Genomic DNA, 23,318 nt, shown 5'->3' with positions numbered 1-23,318 from the left:
GCCCCTACAGAATATGGAAGTCTGTGAATATGTAATCCACACATAGTTCTGAGAATCATTAAAATGAAAGCACAGTGACCTTAGAGCACAGGATCACATTGGTTAGAAATAGATTATTATCTTAAAACACTGGCATAGTTCTTTGAAGAAGAAGAAAGCAAGAAGAAACAAACTTGCTTTTGAAACATGAGAATAGCTTCCAGGTGTGATCTGTCCAACAGGTCACTGATTAGACAGAAAGTCCATAAAGATAATAGGGAGATACAGATAAAATTTTGCTTTGTTGAGACTTTGGAAGCCTACATTATAATAATCTTAAGCAGTTATCATTTTAGAAGTTCATACAGGGAATTATATCTCCTGGGGCCACACAATTACAATTTCAAATAGAAATATACAGAACAGTTCTACTAGAAACCTAGCTATTTCTGGAAAGTTTAGAGAAAAGTCTGTAATTTAAAGACTAAATTCACACAGTGTCAAGTTTAAGATAACAGAGAGAGAGAGGTCTTATGACTATTAAACTGAGGTGTAGAGGCAGAGATGCTTCGGGACCAAGAAGAAATGGAATTGTAAAGACGACAAAGCATATCCATGCTCAAGATAACACTGCCTTTTAAGCATTCTGGCCACATGCTTCAAGAAAACTTTAGAGATTATGTCATGACAAACTTTTGGATAACGTGTGTGTTTTGTTTTCTAAGTATCTCTTTAGAGACATATTCATCTACTTAGGTAGTTGAGGGGTCCAATGAGGACGTTAGCAATTTCCAGGAACAAGGCTGTGATCCAGAGATAAAGTCTGTCTCCAGCCAGAGTGAACAGTTAAGAGTATGCATGTGATTCAACCCCAGCTAGTGAGTCATAGCAGATTTTTCCTGGAACAATCAGGAAACGAGTTATTTTTCTCAGGGACTGCTGGCTGGGAAGAGTGCAGCTACATTTGCCATGGCATGGGGAAACATGTTGAAGTAAAGCGATACAATGCAAAACATTGGATGAAAGATTGGAAAATATAATCATAGACAACTGCGTTAATCTCCTGAATCCAGGCATTTCTGAAAGATAATGGCCTGAATCTATCTAAAATCATAAATCACTTCTTGTTTAGTGTTAAATTTATATTGCTTTGTTGTTTTATCTTTGTTATGTAAGATGCAAAGATGTCTAATAAACCATGTTAAAAGTGACACCCATGAGTCCTTCTTGATATGTTTTTGCTAGATTTTGATCATTTCAATTTTAACCAAAGTTTCTTAGACTGCATGTGACACATTTTCCAAATTAAATCTATAAACTGTGATGCTGCCTGCCCCCCACTTAACACTTACAGGTAGTACATTACACTTTAGGAACATGTGCTCCAGCTGCAACCAGGTAAACTGCGTGTGTCAATAATCAATTGTGTTTGTTCTAAATGATATCTAAATCAACTCTACATGTATTGCAAATAAATTTTTTAGTAAAATATATTAAAGACTACTGCACATGCAAGAAAGTTAATGATTTCATGACATGTAATATACCATTTGCATGAAAATAAGAAAGACCTGAGTTAAACAGTCAGGGTGAGAGAAGGGAATGCAAACCTGAATGAAGAGGTGCCGTGTGTGCGCACTAACCCTACACAATGAATCTAAACATTATGTGCTGCAAACATGTACTAATAAGTATTTAAAAAAATAAGAGATGGACCATATTACTAAGTTTTTGTTGGATCACTGAACAGAACTGTTTGCAGTCTCACTATTTGAATGTCCACTTCTTATGATTTACTTTTGTAACTTGAACAACTATTTCTAAGAAGACAATATATAATTTATCAACTAGTGATTTCTTACTTTTTTTTGAAATTATGTATTATTTGTATCCTTTTTCCTGTTTTTTTTTCTTTTCTCTTTTTAAATAAAAAAATAAGAGATGGAAGGTGGATGGAAGAGATGGAGGACTTTGTAAATAATTTGTCTATATTTTACTGTACACTGTAGGAATAACATCAAATAGTTTCATATTCTTTATATCTTGGAACTAAAATAACCCCCAAAATTCTCTCCTGGAAGATGATTGGATCTTAGGGAGACTAAACTCATAACTGGACCACTGATCAGCTCAGCAGCTGAATGTGCTGTTAAGAGATGGGGCATGGTTGGTGGTGAGTCATTGGGATCTAACCTGGAAAAGCTTATTCTTGTTCCCGGCCCCTCTCTTCAGTCTCTGCTTCTAGGAGGCCATGGCTTGAACGATTTTACATAGCCATGTAGCACTGCCCTCCAGTTTCTGCCTTAGAGCTAACCAAGGATGGACTAAAACTGAATGCCAAAATAAACCTCTCTGCCTTTAAATTGTAACGTCTGTCACTGTGTAGTCTTGAGGTAGAAAGTGATTGACTGTTTCTGAAAAAAAAAATGGAAGGAAGAAAGGAAGAAAGAAAGAAAGAAAGAGAGAGACAGAGAGAAAGAAAGAAAGAAAGAAAGAGAGAGAGAGAGAGAGAGAGAAAGAAAGAGAGAGAGAGAAAGAAAGAAAGAAAGAAAGAAAGAAAGAAAGAAAGAAAGAAAGAAAGAAAGAAAGAAAGAAAGAAAGAAAGGATTCATTCTAGGAGCTTCTCTGTCTAACAAGGGCATGAAGTTCAGAGAATCCCAGTACATAGAGGGAGTAAGCAGTAAATATGTTAAGAGATGAAGGAAGCTTAGTTCTCAGGACTCACAAAAGCAGATAAGTAGACTAAAAAGAATGGGGATTTGACTCAAATTAAAATAAAAATAAGACACTGCATTTTTGGTTGCTGGAGTTGTGGTCCCTCTGCTAACAGCTGTGCACACCAGAAATCCTCCTAAGGAAATGATGCAATATACAAGAAATAAAACTCATCCTCATATTAGCCAGTTCTGGATTAGAAATATATTTTAAATGCCAGAGTTTGAAGGATACATTTTTAAGATTTTTATTCAATTCTTGTAAGATTTAGGCATGAAAATTTTGAGATGTAATGAGAGTAATGCGGCAGTGACAAGAAAGTGTCTGACGTAGATGCTGAGTTGTAAGTATTTCCTTCTACCCTATTAGCTGGACATTGAAAAAAGCAATAGATATCTGGAGTTAAATAAACATACATTTATGTTTTTCAATGGGTCAGGGTAGTAGTAGTGGTCAGTGGCAGAAGTTTATTTTCAGAAGTAGAAAAGCATAATTTCAGATCCATCATGAGTCATACAGGTAACAAGATTTAACAAGTTCTTACAATGTGTACAAGGAATCTAGGCATGTAGTATTATTTCCTCAGTGTGAGGAAAAAATTAAATAGAATCTGAGTATGTGATACAAAGAATACATATACCACAAATGCATGTATTCTATATGCAATTAGAGTTAAGCTCTGTGACTATCAAATCATATATCATAAAAAGTATATCAATGAATATATAATCTCAATATTAATAAAAGGGGTCTGTTGTATTTAGAATAGTTTTGTTGTACAAACATCAAATCATTTAATTTTAGAAACATAAGCATTACTTTTTGAGATCTATTAACATGCACTAACATTAAGATTGTGATAATTAATTTACAATCCTCAAATACCAAGAGACCTATTTATTAGTCTAATATAGTGTTTTTAAGGAAAAAAGTATTATAAGCACATTTCAGTTTTATTGGAGATAATATTACATACATTATACACAAACACACAAAGACATATTCACAACTATATCCATAGAGTGATTCTAGAGTAATTCATATGTCAGAATAAGAAAAACTAACCAAGAATGACATGGTTTACATTCTTAGCTGTAGGTACTTTTTAGGAAATTATCATTAAAATGATTTATAAGATCTTTTAAAAATCAAGTATGTAATTCATCTTTACTGAGAGTTAAAATATCCAATACTCCAAATGTGTTACACTAATATTTTTGCCTCTTTATTTGTTTTACAATGTCAGATAGGGTGTTGCACACCTAATACTACATTATCTGATACAGTGACCACTAGCTACATGTGGCTATGGATTATTCGACACACGGTTAGGCCATGGATAGATTTTAAGTGTTAAACATAAGCTGTAATTTTGAAGATAATAAGAAAAATTCATATCAGAAAGGAATTGAAGTATCTAATTAGTGATTTTATATTAATTCAATATTGAAACTAGATATACATGAGTTAATTTAATATGCTGGTTTATTATTAAATTTAATTTCATCTGTTATTTTCACTTTTTAACTCTAAGAAAATTTGAATGTATATGTATAGTTGCCTTATATTTCTACTGGAAAACGTTGTTCTAAGATTTATACTTCAACAAAGTATTTTGTTATCACTTATACTTTATGAATTCTAGCCCATTTTATGTTTCTAATCTACTTTCTTAATTTATATCCATCAGGAATGCAATGGGAAAATTTTATTTATCATTGGTTTGGACGATTACCAAACTATAAAGACACTCTCTCTATTATTCCAATAATCATTTCTGCTTTTTATTTCAGCTCCTTAAATAAATTCAAAATGTCTCCACTCACAAATGGAATGTTTTAGTTAATTGGCTGTAACACATTAATAAAATGAGATTTAGAGTTTGGAAGCAAATAAAAGACATTATTTTCTATTTCACTTCTTCCATCTATCCTCCCCCACTTAAAATCTGCACCCAGAAAACCCTACTTACCCAAAGGGACTACTTCTGTTTTCAAGGCTACTGTTTTTTGTCAGAGACAAAGACATATTTCTCCATATGTGAAGGTATATTCCAACCAAAAAATATTCCAAGAATATGTACAATCAAACATCATGAAAACTATCAACTGCAATATGCAAACTCATGCTAAAGGTGATGGTACAAACTACAGAATTCAGTACAAATTTCTCTCTCTTTTAATAAAGTGCTTTATTTACATTTAAATTACTTTGTGATAGCATTTTTTATCTACTTGATTATAAACATGATGAATAGTTACAGAATGTTTAAGAGATACAGTAAGGAAAAAATACAATCAATTTTATCAAATAACAATAAATTATTGCTAAATTTGTTTACAAATATTATTAATGACGGGATGCAAGTATTCATATGTTATTAAAGAGGTTCTGTTTTAAAAAGTGTTCGTAGAACTTTGGTTTAAGAAAATGATATATAGGGGGCTTGGGCTTTACTTCGGCAGCGTAAGTACCTGCCTCTCAAGCAGGAGGTCGTGAGTTCGAATCCTGATACCAAAAAAGTGGGGGGGGGATAGTATATAATTCATCATTTACATAGATTCAAATATCCACATAGTTGGTATGCTTAGAGAAAAAAGAATTCAAATTATTTTAAAATACAGTATTTGGTTTGCTTACAACGTAAGAAAATAAAATTATCCCGTATTATTTTAAGCAAAGAAAAAATTATCCCGTATTATTTTAAGCAAAGAAAAAAAAACAGTAACTTCATCTTTAAATATCAGTGGATAGAATGTCAAATGTTAACTGTATTAACAGTTAAAATAAACTTTGTTATGAAAAGATAAAAGAGACAGTGGTCATTTATGAGAATAAACAGAGGTAGAAAAAAAGTAGCTGAGCCTGTAAGTGGCTTCAACTCCTATTTGGCCCATGATAAGTTTTATTTACTCATGGGGAATTTGAACAAATGAGTGTTCTATTATTAAAAAGTTTTTAATTGTATCCCATCTGCTTCTAAATGTTTTGAATTAATTAAATTATTGCTTCACTCTTTTTAAATACAACCCAGCTACTATAAATTATTTAATTCAGCAATTTATTTGACACGTATTTAACATATTTAACATGTTAATCATCTTTAATCTATTATTAATTAAATAAGGGGCTAAATACTGAGTAAGAAGTTATACTATACTCTTTAAAGCATGTTTGAATGTATCCTACACATCTAAATATATCTTTTATCAAATTGTGAAATTAATAGGGAAAAAAATCCATGGTTTCATTGTGCATAGCGGTATTGCTTGGTTTAACGCATTGTGATAAACTAAGTCACTTTTTGCAAAACTCAGATATTCACTCTCCATACTTTTGGAGATCAGAGGTCCCTCCTCTAGGTGTCCATGAAGTCACACTGCCCTCAAAGCTTCACCGTGGTGTAAAGAGCATTCCTTTATTTTTCCAGGTTCTAGCAGATCTGCCCTGTCCCTGTTCTCCTTTCCTTTAGGCCCTCACCTGGGTTGTGCTGTCTCCACACTGCCTTCTCCAAGTGTTTCTATCTGCTCTCCCTCTGCATCATCCTCACACAAATGCAGATAACACCACAGAGGGCTCATGTGGACGGTTCAAGATGAATTACTTCCAAAAAGCTCCTTAACATAACTGTATTCTTCATTACATATGGTAATAATTACCCTCTTGCCAAACAAGTTACTATTCTCAGATTCTAGGATTCAAGAATCAATATACCTTTGGGCAGACACATTTTTTGGTTATCACAATAGAAAAAGGAATAATCCAACTGTAATACTTATGAATTATCTAGCTATTTAAATCTGTTATTTTAAAAGCGACATTTTATGTCAAATAATAACTTTCTCAAGATTACTTTCTCCAGTAACATTTTTTTTTGTTTCATAGCAATGTGTTTCATTTACTATCGACAAAAATTCCAGAATTCTGCTGCCATAGCCTAATCAAATTAATACTTAATTTTAAAATTTCATCAACAGATATTCAGATTCATATATTTTATATGCAGGCGAGCAGATATAATAAATAAATAAAATTCACTATCTTCTGGGTAGAAGAATTCTTCTGGGTAGATATTAGAATTCCTATGATTAGGACTGGGGATTTAGCTCAGCGGCATAAGCACCTGCCTTGCAAGCAAGTGGTCGTGATTTTGATCCCCAGTACCGATTTTAAAAAAACCCTCAAAGAATTCCTGTGATTACATAAAATTTTAATGAAGTTATTAAATCATAAACTTTATATAGCCATCAATTATTCCTGTTAGTAATTATCACTGTAGTAAAACAGGTATAATCACATTTCAAAGGAAAAGGCTTGAAAAGAAAAAATAAATTTTGTAGGAAAAATAAGGAAATTTCCTGAAATGCAACACATATTACAACATAAAAAGATCAATGCAGAAATATTGGATATAAATAAGTGATATTGAGAATAATGTTTACGGATTTATAGCATTAAATGATCAGTGTTACCAAAAGTACTTTAGCAGTTAGATATACAAATTGTGAATAAAGCTGAAAAATTGGTTAAATAATTCTTCAGCAGCCTGAAAGCATTTGCAGACACCTTGTATTTTAATGAAAAGAAAGAGTGAAGGAAACGCTTTCTTGGGTTTAGGAGTAAAAACAAATAACAGGCTTATCAACAAAAATGCAAATTCAAGTATTGGTTCATAGAGGAAAATCATGGAGTCATTCAAAAGGAAACTCTTTCGTACAGGTCCTAGATAGGGGAAAAAAGACTCTCTTATGAATATTTATAAAAATTGGCTTGCGCTCACAAGAGAATTAGACCACAGACAGTGCTGGTCTGTAATTAAATAGCTTGATAAATACTCATGAACGTATGTTTAACCTCTGCAGTCTGTGGCCAAGAGCACACAGCTTCCTTTAAACCTATAGTGTCTGGTGCAAGTATTTGTGACATGAACAAACACAGGTATCTGTGCAGCAGCAAAGTACTATAATAAAGATCTGAAAAAAAAATTCCCTTATGTGTGTACATTGCCACCCCATGATGCTAAGAACTACTGAAAATATGCTTGAAATGGTCTATTCCATAGGATAATTCTGAGCAATTAAACTCTTCTGAGACAGTCACTCTCGATTGTTAAGTTGATTGTATTAAATCACACCTAGAAAAGCCACTAAAATGTGAAGGTGAAAAACTCACCAATGAATTGACCCACTGATCCCTTCATAAATAAATAGGCAAGGTCAAGGTGGAGCAAGCAGATCCTGGGGAGTGTAACTTTGTAGTCTATGGTTTCTCTTGAGCTCTCCCTCTTAGGGCTTTTTGGCTCTGTGAAATGAACCACTTCCCTCCAGCATATTGATTTTCTGCTCTGTTGTTTCTGGTTACCAAAGCCCTAAATCAGTGGATCTGATACATCATTGACTGAATCTTCTGAAATCATGGAATTTTCCTCCTTCAAACTCTTAGAAATATTGATTACAGCAATAGAAGATTTAATAACATAGCATGGTTTTTTTCATCATTAAGGAGGAAATTATACCTCACATCATATTGAGGTAAGAAATTAGGGCAGGGCAAACTGGTTAAATAACATTGATGAGCCTGTCAGTGCTGGAGATCCAGGGCTTGTGAGCAGAGTACAGAACTCGGGATGACTAGGTAATTCAGGGACTTTCTATGAGGGACCAATTAGAAAACTGCCTCTTTCTAGTCATTATTTCCATCTGTTGCAAAACCAAGCAGGCCTATCAAGGAGAGCTGAAATCTGAGGTCAGCCCAAGTGAGTCGCTCATAGGACATCTGTCCCAAAGCCTTGTTTGTGTGAGGAAGAAGTAATCGAAGGATTTCTTTATACAAATGAGTTCTGTCATTGTCCGCGTGTGTGCTCGGAGTCTGTTCACTAGCCCTTTCTCATCAAGCAGAGTAAAGTTCTTTGCCACCTGCAGTGAAGGTAAATCCTCACTACTTTTTCACATGTCTTGTTCAGCTTTTTGTTCAGGATATGAAGAACCAGAGAGAAATCTTTCTGGAACCCAAATCCAGTAACAATTTCTTTTGTATTTTTACCCTACATTTCCAAAATCAACAGTTCTTTACTTCCTTGTTTCCTAGCACTTGTTTCCTTTCTGTTATTATTGATAATACATATTCTTCTCCTAATTTTACTTGTTCAGTTATTTTCTGTAACACAACAAACTTACTTTATTTTATGCCTTATCTGTAAAATAAACCCAAACATATGAATATGACAGTTGTGATGCCTTGGACTCCAGTTTTCCTGGACCTTGCTATGCGTGGGAATGAGCACTCGATGAGACTGGGTAATTCTATCAGCTGTCTGAGTCAAAGTCTACCAACCTTTTTGTGTGTGTGTGCCTAGAACAATTGCTCTCATCTATTGCCCAAGAATAGCCTAAAAGGTACTTTTATTCAGTTTTTATTATATCTGTTGAAAAATAATAATTTAATATTTACTGTGGTAGGAAGGACATAAGGCCATGAGATATTAAAAATGATTTTATTGGAAAGTGTTTGTGATTGACTCCATTAGTTTAAAATTACATTCCCAATATTTATCTAATTATTAAGTCTTTAACATAAAAAGTATCCTCCATAGTGATAAATATATTATGGTTTCTCAAATATTTCAGATGATTATATAATCCATTTTACCTCCACAAAAGCCAGTTGAATAATATTTTGCACATAGTAGATGTAAAATAAAATACTGATAAATGTTTAGTGAGTATGTTCTGAAAGTAGTTATTCCTGAAGCTCATGAAATTGATTTTTTTTTTGTCTTTTTCCTTTTTATCGGTACCAGGGATCGAACTCACGACTGCCAGCTTGCAAGGCAGGTGCTTATGTTGCTGAGCTAAATCCCCAGCCCCATGAAACTTGATTTTACTACTACCTAGCAGAGGAAAAAGCCAATTAGTGCAAAAGGCCAGTCAAACACAGAAGTCTCCTAGAGGAAATCCCCCTGTTGCTTCACGTCATCCCTTGTGTTGTACGGCTGGGCCTTAGAACCACCATGTCAATTACTATGCTTGATGATTTCTCCCAAACTCGCTGAGAATATCTGATGGCCAGAACTCAGGCTACTATGAAAATCAAAACTTTTACAAAGATTTCTAGAAGTGGTACTCTTCAGCTTTTGTAACCCTTGTAAGCAAGCTAGAGGTTTTAAGACAGAATGCCACGCATTCTGATTCTCAGAAATTGCCTCCTAAAGTGATATTAATTGAATATGCATAATGACAAGAAAATGTAATAATCTGAGGACATATTATAATTACATTTATTGTTGGTAATTCCCTTTATTATTAACCTGTATAGTAGAAAGATTTCTGCATGTGAGTTTTTTAAATAATGAATAAAAATGATTAAAATTGATAAATTCAATAAATTCTTTTACTATGGATGATTTAATCAAAATAATGGACTACGGGGATATTCTTTAACATTCAACAACTGTTGTGCAAAACACTATCCTAACAATGTCTTTTCAATATCGTATCAAATCCAAATTTGCTTTATTTTACCTGGATTATGAGTTTAAAACACTTCTAGAATATTTAATTGTCAGTGTATTGCAATAATGCTATTCTCTTAAATTTCTATTCCAAGATACTAATAAAGGTATGTTTACTACCAAAAGTATGTTCAGTATTTGAAAAATTGAATAAGTGAATACCATTTCTTCAAATGGAGAAAATGTATCCTATGTATTAATTCTACACATATATAATGACCAGGGAAGAATTAAAACATCTTTTCAGAGTAATGGATTTATAACTTTGATCTCAGGGGAAACACTAATATTCAAATACAATTCACTCATTAACAATAGATTTTTCTAAGGCCTACAAATTTCAAATACTTTTTTGGGCCCCCCCAAAAGAGAATTTGAAGTCTAGTAAGAAAATTGATCCTTAAGCCATTAACTTTTTCTAGAGCAGTAAATACGTAGGCAAAACACAGGTTTGAAAACAAGCAGGGGGCGGAATCTTGCCCAAGACTTATTTTTGTATAATCCTCCAGTTAACAATGGTTCTTATGGTTTTAAAAGCTTTTGCAAAGAATAGCAATGTACACAAAAAACCATATTATGCAAAGTTTAAAGTATTTAATATCTTCTCATTTACAAGGAATATCTTCTGATCCCTAGATATGAGGTGAAGTTTTAACTCTATGACACTGTTCTTCTGTTAAAAAGAAATAGAACAATATAAGAGTAACTTTTTATATCTGGAAGTTAGTAAAAGAAATTCAAGTAAATTCAGAAAACTTAAGAATTATATGATAATTTCTAGAGCACTCATTAAGAAAATAAAAAACTAGTAAAATAAAATTATTAAACAAATTAATATATTACATTAAAAATATTAAGTAAGCAAAAGAGGCCAGTAAAAGAAGGATGAAAAACAAAATGATGTCACGACCCCAGGGTCTTTAACAATATTACTTTTAGGCACAAATCTGATTTTGAGATGCACAAGAGTGTCCCTTGAGACTAAGAGTTTTGATCACCTGCAAGGTTAACTTAATTTGCAAAAAAGCTTGGATATTGAGACCCCTGAACTTCAAGTTCACTTTAGATAAAGCTTCCAAATATTTATCCTGTATGGAAACACTTCACTCCTGGTTCAGGAAGATCAGATATATGTCATTACTATTTTCATGTATTTTGTCTTTTAGAACTAAACCGATTTCTGTGATAATTTTTCAATTTCTCTAATTACTATGTTTGTTATATAAAATTCTCCTAGTAAAAAATAAAGTCTACCAACCGATGCAAGATAGCTACAGAAAGACACATAAGTATCTAAGTATTTGGCAGATACATATATATAAAATATATTAGATTAATAAATTATATATTCTAATATAGATAGATAGATAGATTAGAACAAGGTAATTAAGCAATCACTAATTGTTATGGTCCAGTCAGCCACACATTAGAAGAAAAATACCTGGGCATAAGATTTTGGCTGTGATATAAATTTCTGAAATTCAACATTGTACGCATCCATGAGAGTCAAGCGCCCTTGGCACATGAATCAAAGGTAGAAATATTTATGAAGTTAACAAAAAGAAAGAGCTAGAAGCAAGTCTGACTGTTTCAAAGATTGCCAAGGATTAAGTTTAAACTCTGTTAAGCTTTTGAATAATTAACTAAATCCCTCTGAAATTTTATTCAATATAAATTGTTTAAAAAAGATCAGAACACACATGATCATCATTTGAAAATTTTCATTTTAAACCAAATAATGAACGTATAATTTGAGTTACCTTCTCAACATTTTTGATAATAATAATTCAAAACTACATTTTCTGATAATTCAAAATAAATTTCATATAAATTCAAGTAGCATTAAAACTTATGCTCTTCTTTAATATATCATTTGTCACTACCATAAAAGAAAATTAAGTTAGTTTGACAGGCTATTCTTCACCTACATATGTTTAGTTATAAGAATCATAATAGTTCAGAGATGAAAGGGCTCTTCATGATCCATGGGTGAAACTTTATTTTTCTCTAGAAAGAATAAATGTTTCCAAGAACTGTATGAATATAAATACTTGTACCTTTAGAATTCAGTGAAAATATATTTTTTAGTTATTTACTATAATCATAGATATTTTGATTCAATAGATTAACAAATTCCTATTGCTCTTCAAGTCATTTAACAAAAATTATTAAACTAAAAATTAAGGAATAATGTTTTGTGTCTATAACCTTTTAATCTTTGATTCTAAATTTAAGTGTTTTATATCAGTTTCACATTATGAGATTATTAATAGCAACAAAACATAGTAAAAGTACAGAATCGTGCTCTTTTTCCAACTTTCATATTCTTTTGGATTACAGAATTTTAGATATGATTTTTCCCTTTATAATAACATCACACATATTTATATAAATATAGATTGGAAAGGTGAAGGTACTCTTTTTGTACATAATGGCTACCTGTACACAAAATAAATTTTAATATTTGTGACTCAAAGAATAAACCTATAAATCTAAAATATACACATTTTTAAACAAATATGCTGAATTTTAAAATGCTAATTTCCATTTTTATAATTCACTTTACTTCCTACCTTTCATACCGATTGAGAATAGACATTTTTACCTCATTCAGAAAAATATTTCATGAATTAAAACATATTACTAATATTCAATTTTTATAAGAAAGAAATGTAATCATGGGCTAAACACTATAGTTCAAAAATGATAAACAATATACAAATACAATACTAAAAGAAATTTCAAAATATGGGAAAAATTTGGTCTCAATAAATTAATCTGGCTTACCCTTTGAAATGTAAACTTTTTTATTGATATATACTATTTTCTAACAAAAGAACTAGTTGCTTCAGGGCTAAGATGACTCTGATTTTTCTGGTGATTAGTAATTCTCTCTGAGAATATTTTAGCTGGATTTCATGACCTCTCCCTACTATTACAAAAGTGTGTAGAATATATATTCAGACCCCATATTTTATAGAATTTTAATCTTTAAATTAAAAATGTTCCTAACTACAATTGTGACCATGAAACTTGGAATGGCAATATTTCTTTGAAATACTTCCTCTTTCAATACAATCCAGGTACTATATCCTCTAATACTGAACTGGGTAGAGAGCAAGGAGTGATCACAATCATCTCTGTTGTTTACAGCCAATCCTGAGAGGCAATAGCTACCTGCTGAAGGATACTAAATCCCTGATCCTCCTCCCCATAGTTCTTTCAGTGCTGACTTCCTTATTTGGTTGATTCTTCCCAGCGGGAAAATTCAGCAGCATGTCTCAATACTGCCTCCACATTTCTGTACACACCCCAAGGAACCCCCAACATCACTGCCATATTAAATACTGAAAAATACCTCCTGTACTGCTATTTCCTCTTAGCTAAGCCTCACCTAATTTCTGTAGAAGTGAACATCCTTAATTTGGAAATCTGAAATAAAAAATGCTCCAAAATTCACAACATTTTAAGCGCCAGCATGATCTCAAGTAGAAAATTCCACACTTAGCTTCATGTGACAAGATTCATTCAACATATTAGTGCATTCAACACTATTATACAAAATTATTAACTGGTTGTGTATGAAATACAAATAACGCTTGTTTGTTTCAACTTGGATTCTGTCTCCAGTATATCTTGTTTCACACTATATGTGCAACCTTTCAGAAATTTAAAAGAGCCTCTGAATCTGAAACATTGCTTATTCCAAGCATGTTAGATAAGGGTGTACTCAACCTGTAATTGTTATTTTTTCCACTGATAAAGGTAGAACAGATGTAGATTAGCAAATTGGCTTGTAAGTAGTAGTCCAACAAGGAAGATGGGCAAAAATAAAAATAACAATGACCATCTACTTTTCCTCTTTTTCAATACAATCTTCAATGTAAATATTAGGATAGGACAAAATTGGAGAGACAGAGGCAAGGAAGGCTATACCTGAAATTGTACCTCAAATCAACACAATGTCATTTGTACTAAAACACAGGAAACCATCCAAGTGTCCAATTCAAAGGTAAGCATTAGAGGTTGCCTATTCAAAGAAACATTATTTACAAATATTAAAACAGTAAAGAATTACAAATCCCAAAAATATAATATAATGCTATCTAAAGAAAATAAGTTACAGTTTAATCAAACTCACCATGACCTTCAGGAAACTTTTTCCATTTAATAAGTGCAGTTAGCTCAGATATGGATAAAGTAGGCCAATCCTCATAATAAGGACACTTACGGATTAATTTAAACTTGTGTATTTTTTCAAGTCTTTCTTTTTCCTGAAAAAGTGTCACAATCAAATTTCCAATGGCAGTTAATTTTAAAATAAATGAAAAAACCAAGTAGAGAAATTTCAGAGAAAGAAAAATGATGCATATACAAATCAGTATGTATCAGTGTTTCATTGGGTCTTCACTGCATGATCACATAGCCATATTGAAATTTTAATCTTCAAATCTGGTCAGTAAAACTATATTCTCATATCTTTCTTTCATGTGTCAGCTTCTATAAATAATAACATTGTGAAAAACCCTATCATAGAAAACCAAATTCAAAACATGTTCGATAATATCAAGAAAGTGATACTGATAAATTATGAAATAAGATGATAGATTATATTTTTAAAGACAACGCTCCAAAAATTGAACTAAATTGTTATCAGATATTCAAAATAAAGTTGAATCCTGAGAAAGTCATCTGCAACACTGGTAATGATACCATCAAATCAAAAAAAATTCCCACCATTAGAGGCCTAATGGAAGAAAGTAACACCTGGCCCAATAGCTCTGAACATACACATAATTACCACCAGGCCTACAGCCTGGTAAAAGCAGCTGGGTGAGCAGGACCTTGGGGAACTCCTAATCTCTTCATTCAAAGAAGCTTCCTCAATGGAATACTAACAGGAGAAAGGAAAGGTTGGAAATGTCACTAGAATAGCAATAAATAATTAAATTTACAGAAGTGAGTTTAAACCATCACTCCGTAGGCATCAGAACTGCATTGTGATCACCTGCTCATGAAGCGTTGAGTTTCGATGTCTCTTGTTACTGTGAATCAGCACATCAGCCAATTGGAAGTAAGACTAAGACTGTAGAAATTTGGAGAACAGTAGTACTACTATCAGTCTTATCATTTACTATTTACAGTCCATGACATACTTTTGTCATTAAAAATAACTATTTGCTCAATGAGTGAATGAGTTTAAAATTCATAAAAAATCTGAAGAACAATCAGGAACATATATAACATATATTTATAGAGAACTCTGTGTTCATCTCAACCACCTAGCAAAAGCAGACACTGAGAGATGTTAACCAAAGACGGCACATTTTTATTTCTCCAGAATAAAAAAATTAAAACAAGGGATCTGGACATCTTACCAATTTTAACTTTTCATAGTCCTTTGCAGGAATTTTGAGAAATTCACAATCTTCTTCTGCCACCACTGCGAGTGGTCTTGTTTTTAATTCAGTATCAGGTATCACTTCCAGGGATCCAAAGGTATCCCATCGTCTCAGCTGTGAAAATATCAGAATCAACTTAAACTTAATTAATGCTTATGAACATAAACAATGCCAGTGAGAGTGAAAGCATAGATGAATCTGCAAAATACATTGTAGCTTAAGCTCTAAATATATGTAAGAATGGTCTCTGAAGGATTGCTTACACTTCTCCCCATGTCATTTTCTCAGGGCAAAAAATAGGTTCTATTTTTCATCAGCATAATAAAAATAAGACTAAAAAAATTCTTTTTTAGTGATTAATTTGAAGTACAAATAAGTAAGATAAATGGTACGTATATGTTCTTTTTCTTATCCTTAAATTGGCAGTAATAATAACCAAGATGTATATGTAGTATATAAGCTATAGGCATATACATGTATTCTTCTGCACAGTTTCCTAATTTAACATATGAAAGATAAATATCAAGCTTAGAATAAACAGTATGGCTAGAATACATACTGTGATAAATCAGGATATCAGGAGACTACATATAGCTACCCAGAAGATTTTTATTCATTTCTGCCTAGGAAAACAAGACAACAGATCAGGAAAAAGGGTACATTTATCTAAGAGGCTGAGGAGCTTCTCAGGCTCAGATCATCATGGCTATCCAAGATGATGTGAAAGAACAATTTTCTGCTATTTCCGATCCATAGAAAGATTAAACATTTTTCTTGTTAACAGAAAGCAGTACTGGGTTTGAATCTCCATGTCGATACAAAGAGAGAATTTTAAATGACAGACTCACTCATGAAGCCAGAGTGGTTTCCAATGCTGTCAAGCCAGGATGAAATATTGAATTCCAGAGTTTGCTGCTTGAGTAGCAACAAGAGATAAGACTCAAGAACATGTGAGGAAAAGAATGGGAACCTGGCTGCCTTCCATAAAGCTTAGAACCATGGAGGAAATGTCATATATCAAATGGCAAAAAAATGCAGTCTACCAGTCTACGAAAGCCATTCACAGACTTCGCTTTCTAGATCTGCAACTGGGCAGTATGTTCACCAAATTCAAAGTTTGGTTCTGCAACGCATATGGGTGCAGAGTACGCACTTGAAGATAGTAAAGAACCCAAAGCTGAAAAATTGATACAAAGTTTGCTATGCAACTAGAAACATTCTTAAGATTCAGGAAAGTGAAAACTTTAAACCTTACATATAAATTTGGGGAAAATGAATTCCCTTAGAGAGCAGTTCTTGCTCCTGACAAAATCAGAAGAAAAACATTGTAAGTCACTAACTACAGCCTAAATGAAGGAATCTCAAAAGAGAAATAGAAAACAAAATTTACAAACTAAAAGAAGCTGCATACACATTTAAATATATACACTATAAATTGGAGAGTGACATGATGTAAGGAAGCAATATTTTAGAAAAGAATAAAAGATTTTTATAAATAAAATTATTGAAAATAAAATTCAGTGGACACACTGATTTAAAGATTAAAATTAATCAAATAATTGATACCAATAAAATGAGAATTATCTTCAATAGATGTTTAAAATATAAAAAGAATTGAAATAAGAAGGAAGGTTTAATAGCTTTGGAAGATAGATGGAGACCGGTCAGCTTATATCTAATAGAAAATTTGGGTGAAAACAAAAAATGATTCCTAATTAGTAACATGTCAATTTTAGAGAAAAAAAGCTGCTCTTTTAAATGTGGAATCATATAAAACCTAGAGAGCTATTTGTTTTTGTATCCTTGCTTAGAATTTCATATTCTTCCTTAATTTTTCTCTTCTCCTCCCTTCCTTTATCATCTTGTTACATGTGAATTTCAGCTACACTTTTCTTGCATATATTTTTCAGTCTGAATAATCTAAAAGCCTTTACGAAAGCTAAGTCATCACTTTAATAACATTCTAAAAGCTTTTTCTTAAATCCATAACTCATATCAGGCTTCTTAATATTAACAATTGTCAAATTATCAATACTCAATACTGTTTTCATACCTATTTCAGTTAAACTAATTTTAAAATAATTCATATTTATAAAACTTCTCCTTTGTTTTGTAAATGTGGTCATCATATAGGTGTTCAAGAAAAATAGCTTTAAATTACATATTTAGAAGTCTGTATTTACCTAAAACAGCAATTTACAGTAAGGTTAAATTTTAGGCAGCATGTGAAAAATTACTATGAGATGAATTTCAGATAGAAAAATACTGAATCTAAGTAGAAATGGTACAAAAAATTGCACTATTTTAGTATTTTCTATAATTCTGAATACATGCAATGATATCTAAATCAGAAAGTTCTACATGTAAAACTTTTTAAATGACTTGAGCTCAGTCTTTCTCAGATTTTTACTGTACATCATTCATGAAGACTGTGTGGACAATCAGATTCTGATGGGCATAGCTTACAGAGGTGCACTAAATGACCATTTCAATCTCAGGTAATTTGACTGAGATATAAGTTGTTGTCTACCTTTATTGAGAAATGATGTATTCACATGCTGAAAAATACTAAAAGCTGCTATAGTAATGCATGACCCAAGTAATCTGCTTCTGAATAATAAGAGATAGAAAATCTGTACAAATTTATTTTGAATAAAATCATGTCAAGATTTGTTTTAAACTCTCACAAAAAATAAATTTTTCTGGAAAAAAAGAAGGATTTTATAACTTCTTGCATCATTTTTTTACATCTCCAGCTCCCAGGCATTTACACATTAAACAAGATCAATAACTAAAATTAGAACTGCTATTTTTAAACCAAGGAAAGGTCTTGCTCTAAATCCGAAAGAATTTTTTTCCCTCTGTCTCTAAGGGGCTGAACAGACAGAAAAATCAAAAAACTTCTTTATAACAGAAGTTTATAACCAGGCCCCAGAATAGACTGAATACTTCTGAAAGACTGAAAATCCTAATATATTATGCAATAATTTGTGATGATTCGTAACTTCCTGTTTTTCTTGAATAAATTTCTCTATCTTGCATTGTATTTTTAACAATGTGTGTTTCAGAAAAAGATTAATGAACATGGTTTCATATAGCAAAATGTTAAACTTCCCCTCAAAACTGTTATATCTGGCTGGTTGTTGAAAGGGCACTCTCATAGTAAAGAATGATATTTAAGAAAATACTTCCAGGAAGATGTTACATTCAGTGATGTTTCACACACACACGTGGGGAACTTGGGTTATGATGAGGGTAAGTAGTGATGCCTGAAAGAGAAGCCAGATAACTGGATATGAGGGCCCAGTGATCTTGGGACATAATGCATTTGTTTCTCTGAAACTTTGTATGTATGATTCAATAAGAATTTCTTAGGTATTTTCATTCCAAACCTTGAAAATAGGAAAATAGTCTTTCAAGATTTTACGAATAACTATTATTTGCTTTTCTGACTTCCATCAAGTTTGTGAGCCTCTCTCATCACCCCTGCCATTTTAGTCATTTCCGAGAATTTCAAATAAATTTTTAAAAATTTTGTCCTATACCAGCAATGTTCTAATAAATAAAGGCTCTCTGAAAAAAACTAATGAAGTAATAAAACACTAGTCTTCAAATTTAGTATATAAAGAAATTTGTTACACTTTAGTAGGAAGGTTTTAGTAGCAAATGAATCTAGATTGCATATCAACCCTTTGTGCTATGTTTTAAAACCAGTATAATTTTAATCAAATAATCTTAAATTTTAAAACCATCATAAAACTTTATCTACTAGTTAAATGTTAAATTTGGCACAGAATTTATCTAATTCTTTGCTTAATTCCACAATGTTACACAGCATATTCAGTGATTTGAAATTTATTGAGACTCGGCTTATGCCCTGCTATATTTTTAAGAGATCTTACTTTTACAAATTGTCTATATGCAATTCAAAGGAAGGTATGTTTCAAATGTATTATTTGTAACGTTAAATACAGGTTAAGTTTGTTAATTGTGTTCCTCAGAATTTTCTGTTCATTGGTCTTTTTGTTGTTTCTTAGTTTTTTATTAGTTACTCAGGGGTGTCTATTAAAATAATTCACTATAATGTTGAAGTATTTTGCTTTATCAAGTTCTCTCTTGATTTACTATGTATTCTTATGTTATTATTCTTGTAGATAAACAAAGGAGTTCAAAATGGATCTTCTCTTTTAAAATGTAATCTTAAATTATTCCCTGTAAGTCCTACTCTAATGCCTTCTGTCCAACTGATCATCTCTGTGATGTTTACAAATCAGTAAATGCCACTAAGGAAAACAGAAAATGTGTGCCCCAAAATAACGAACTGTTATTGCCAGTTTTCCTTATCACTCTCCAAAAGTTTGAAACCCTTATTTGATTTTATTCCATTTTGGTGGTTGTTTCAGTGAGGGGATTGGTCTGACGTGAACTATTTTATCATAACAAAAAGCAGAGTACAGTAGGTAGAAGTAACTGAATATCTTTAAAACAAGATCTCTTTTAATTATCTGGACATTTTGTCTTCCTTTATCACTCCCATATGAAGAAAGTAGTGGAATCATTCACAACAAACAGACAATAGTATCCAAGCCTTTTCTCATCAAATGGAGGGAGATTCTGGTAAAGAATTCCAAAAATTTTGATATAAATTAGTTCTTGTAATAAGAAAAAATGTTATGAAGGGCCTAATCCTGGTTTTGATGAGAGAGAGAGAGAGAAAGAGATAGTGCGAGAGAGCTGCTTTTTATTAAGCAAATAATATCATACAAGAAAAAGAGAAAAGATAAATATATATATTTTCATTAGAGCTGTTAAAAATCAACCAATATTAATAATTCCTATACCATTCACATGCATCATCTAATAATGAAAGTAACATGAATAGTTAGCCCTGATGACTACCCATATGCATTAGATATTAATGACGGTAATGTGAATACCTAACATCAGTTGCTTCTTTGCTGGTATATTCTTTTTTATCAATTAATTTCTTTTTAAAATATTTTAAAGAGGTACGACTTTTTATTTCGTATTAAATACATTTTTAGGAATATGGGACAGTGAGTCAGTCAGCAGAGAAAAAGTAAAATTTCCATGAATAATATCTGGAGAATGAACAGAAAACATGATCCTGTCATAAGTGTGACACTATCTACAACATAAACTCTCTTAAACTACCCAGGCTCCTGAATCTTACTAACACAAGAGCACAGCTTAGCTGATAGTCATGAATGGAGTCGCAGGCAAATTCCAAAAACTCTCTTATGTTTGTATTTATTTTAAAATTCTACTTTTTTTAATGCATCAGAGAAACAAAACCTTCAGTAGTGATTGAAACAATAAACTCCTTTTTCATTTATGGTAGATATAAGAAAATAACTTTATACTAACAGCATGCAATTATTCCTGCCTCCCACTGGTCTAAATTGAAGTACCTGGATTTTTAGACTCATCCAACGTGATTCAGTACTTCGTGCATTTAATATGGAGGTATTCATTTTGTGAGACAATGAAATGTGTATTTCAAAACAAACTAATTCCCTAAAAATAGCATTTATGAAATAAGTTATATTTTATAACTTTCTAAAAGTTAGTATACTCAATACTGCTAATAAGTTTGTAAGAGGTTTCAAATCACTATTGAAATATTTATTTTTCTATTACTAAGAAAAAAATTCATCTCTGATATATGAAACTTTACCGTTCATTCACTAGGAATCATCCCAGCCCACCATTTATAAAACTGTTCTCCCACACTTACATGTTATATTGCAAAGAATACAAGTAGGTTATTCACAGTAAATTAAGGAAATGTAAGCACTAAAATTGAGAAATATTTATACATAATAATATGAAATTTAATGTCAATTAAAGAAAGTTTTGCCTACTTTGCATAACCATAAACTTTAAAAAATTAACTTGTAAAACTTACAAACACTTAATGGAGTACTTATTGCAAAAGATACTCTATATATCTTCATACATAAGTACTCATGATATGTTCATTAGCTTATTACAGTTATAAAACCTAAAGTACTTTAAAATATTAACATAATTCATTTGTTATATGGCCAATTTCTAATTCTGGTATAATTTGAATTTTATATAGAAGATTACATATTTTAGTAGCATTGTATAGGAGGCTTTATTCTTTTTCTTATAAAATTGAAACAGTATTCTTGACTTCATATTTAAAATGAACATTTCCTTCATATAATATTGAGTTCAATGGCTCTGATGTCCATTAATTTCAAATTTAATGTGTGCTTATAAAGAAGATTCAACCGAATAAGCTCAGATGTAAGGTAAAATAACTGTGTCAGCCTAATTTCATGTGAAAAGCATTTAATATTTACCTTTTTACTTATTGTTAAGCACTTTGAATTACATTTTGGACTTTTCTCAACTAAAGACGTTATTTTTATCTGTATTGTCTATTTTTATAATTGCAAAGACTGTTTTAAATCCATCAATTTATTGAAAGCATATAAAATGATAATAAATAAACTCGTGTGTCCCAAATCACTGGCTAACAAAACTAAATTTATCTCATTCAGATAAAGTTGGCCATTATTTTATTTATTACATTTGTTTAAACTTTATCTTAAACACTTTTTAATGTAGTCCTAGAATATAGTGGTACCTACATTTAGGAATGCTTTGGTTTGGAAATAATATGCTTTGCAAACAGAAGCATTTAGCAAAATTTTATTTCTGTTTGCAAACTCTGCATTCAGTGCCAAACACAAACTCAGCCATCTTTCTCATGCAAACACAGATATGGTCATCTGTTGCAGGCACTTACACCACTGAGCTAAATCTCTGGCTCTAAAATGATAGAAAAATCTGACTTTTAGTCCAAGGCACCATTTGACATATGCTTTTACCTTTACCAACACTGGATAAGTTAATATAAAAATGATCATTTATAGTTTGTTTTTGCTGAACAATGTTTTTAAGAAATAATTTGTTCCATATGATTCTATTAAAATTATTTATTCAGTTGTTGATCAGTGTGATTTTATCAGTATTTGGCTAAAATACAATTATGATCATTGTTGGTATAGATGTGTCCTCATTCAAGACACAATGATTCTCTAAAATATAAATCTAAGAACAAAGTGGCAAGTCTATTTTAATCTCTGAACATTTAATGCAAAATTATTTTCAAAATATGAATAGTAAACCATATTCTTACCAGAATAGGCAGTGCCATATTCACCTCACTTCTCTAACATTAGGTATTTTGTTTTTTTAATCTTTGTCATTTATTAGCAAAAATGTTTTTACTATTCGTTTTTCTTATCTTCATTTCTTGCTGTTTTTTTTTAAAGATTAAGATAAAAGAGGACATAACAACACAGGTCAGAACAGAATAATTTAAGCAACATAATGTTTCAGCACAAGACAATCGGACATAACAGTAGCTACCATAGTGTCTCTTTACTTGAAATATTTGAGTATATCTTGATATACTACAGTATCAAACATAAAAAGACAGTGTAAAACCATTCAAGAGAATGAAGGTATTACAGGGTATTCAGAACCAACTAACAGAGAATGAACAATGGTTACTATATTATCTCCTTATCTATAAAACATTTTGTTTATACTATCACATCTAATAAAATCCAATAATATACATCATGATAAAACCGATGGAGACAGAAGAACAAAAGCTTGGTGGGACTTCAAAACAAGATGATATTAAATCA

General features: G+C 31.5%; 1 protein-coding gene across 1 annotated transcript in view; it reads right to left on the bottom strand.

Annotated features, from left to right (window-relative positions):
- Cnbd1 (cyclic nucleotide binding domain containing 1) overlaps positions 1-23,318 on the bottom strand; it is a 349,396-nt gene that overhangs the window by 27,849 nt on the left and 298,229 nt on the right. Inside the window, exons 7-8 of the mRNA XM_063256859.1 lie at positions 15,583-15,720; positions 14,346-14,478 (exon numbers count right to left, since the gene is read on the bottom strand). Coding sequence (XP_063112929.1) covers positions 14,346-14,478; positions 15,583-15,720 — 271 coding nt within the window. The remainder of the gene's footprint in view (positions 1-14,345; positions 14,479-15,582; positions 15,721-23,318) is intronic.

Source organism: Cavia porcellus, unplaced genomic scaffold, assembly GCF_034190915.1.
Source record: "Cavia porcellus strain 051 isolate PalLab524CR breed Dunkin Hartley unplaced genomic scaffold, mCavPor4.1 scaffold_10, whole genome shotgun sequence".
NCBI classification, from domain to species: Eukaryota; Metazoa; Chordata; class Mammalia; order Rodentia; family Caviidae; genus Cavia; species Cavia porcellus.
Note: the sequence above shows the minus strand (reverse complement) of the source record. Positions and strands in the feature narration are given on the sequence as shown.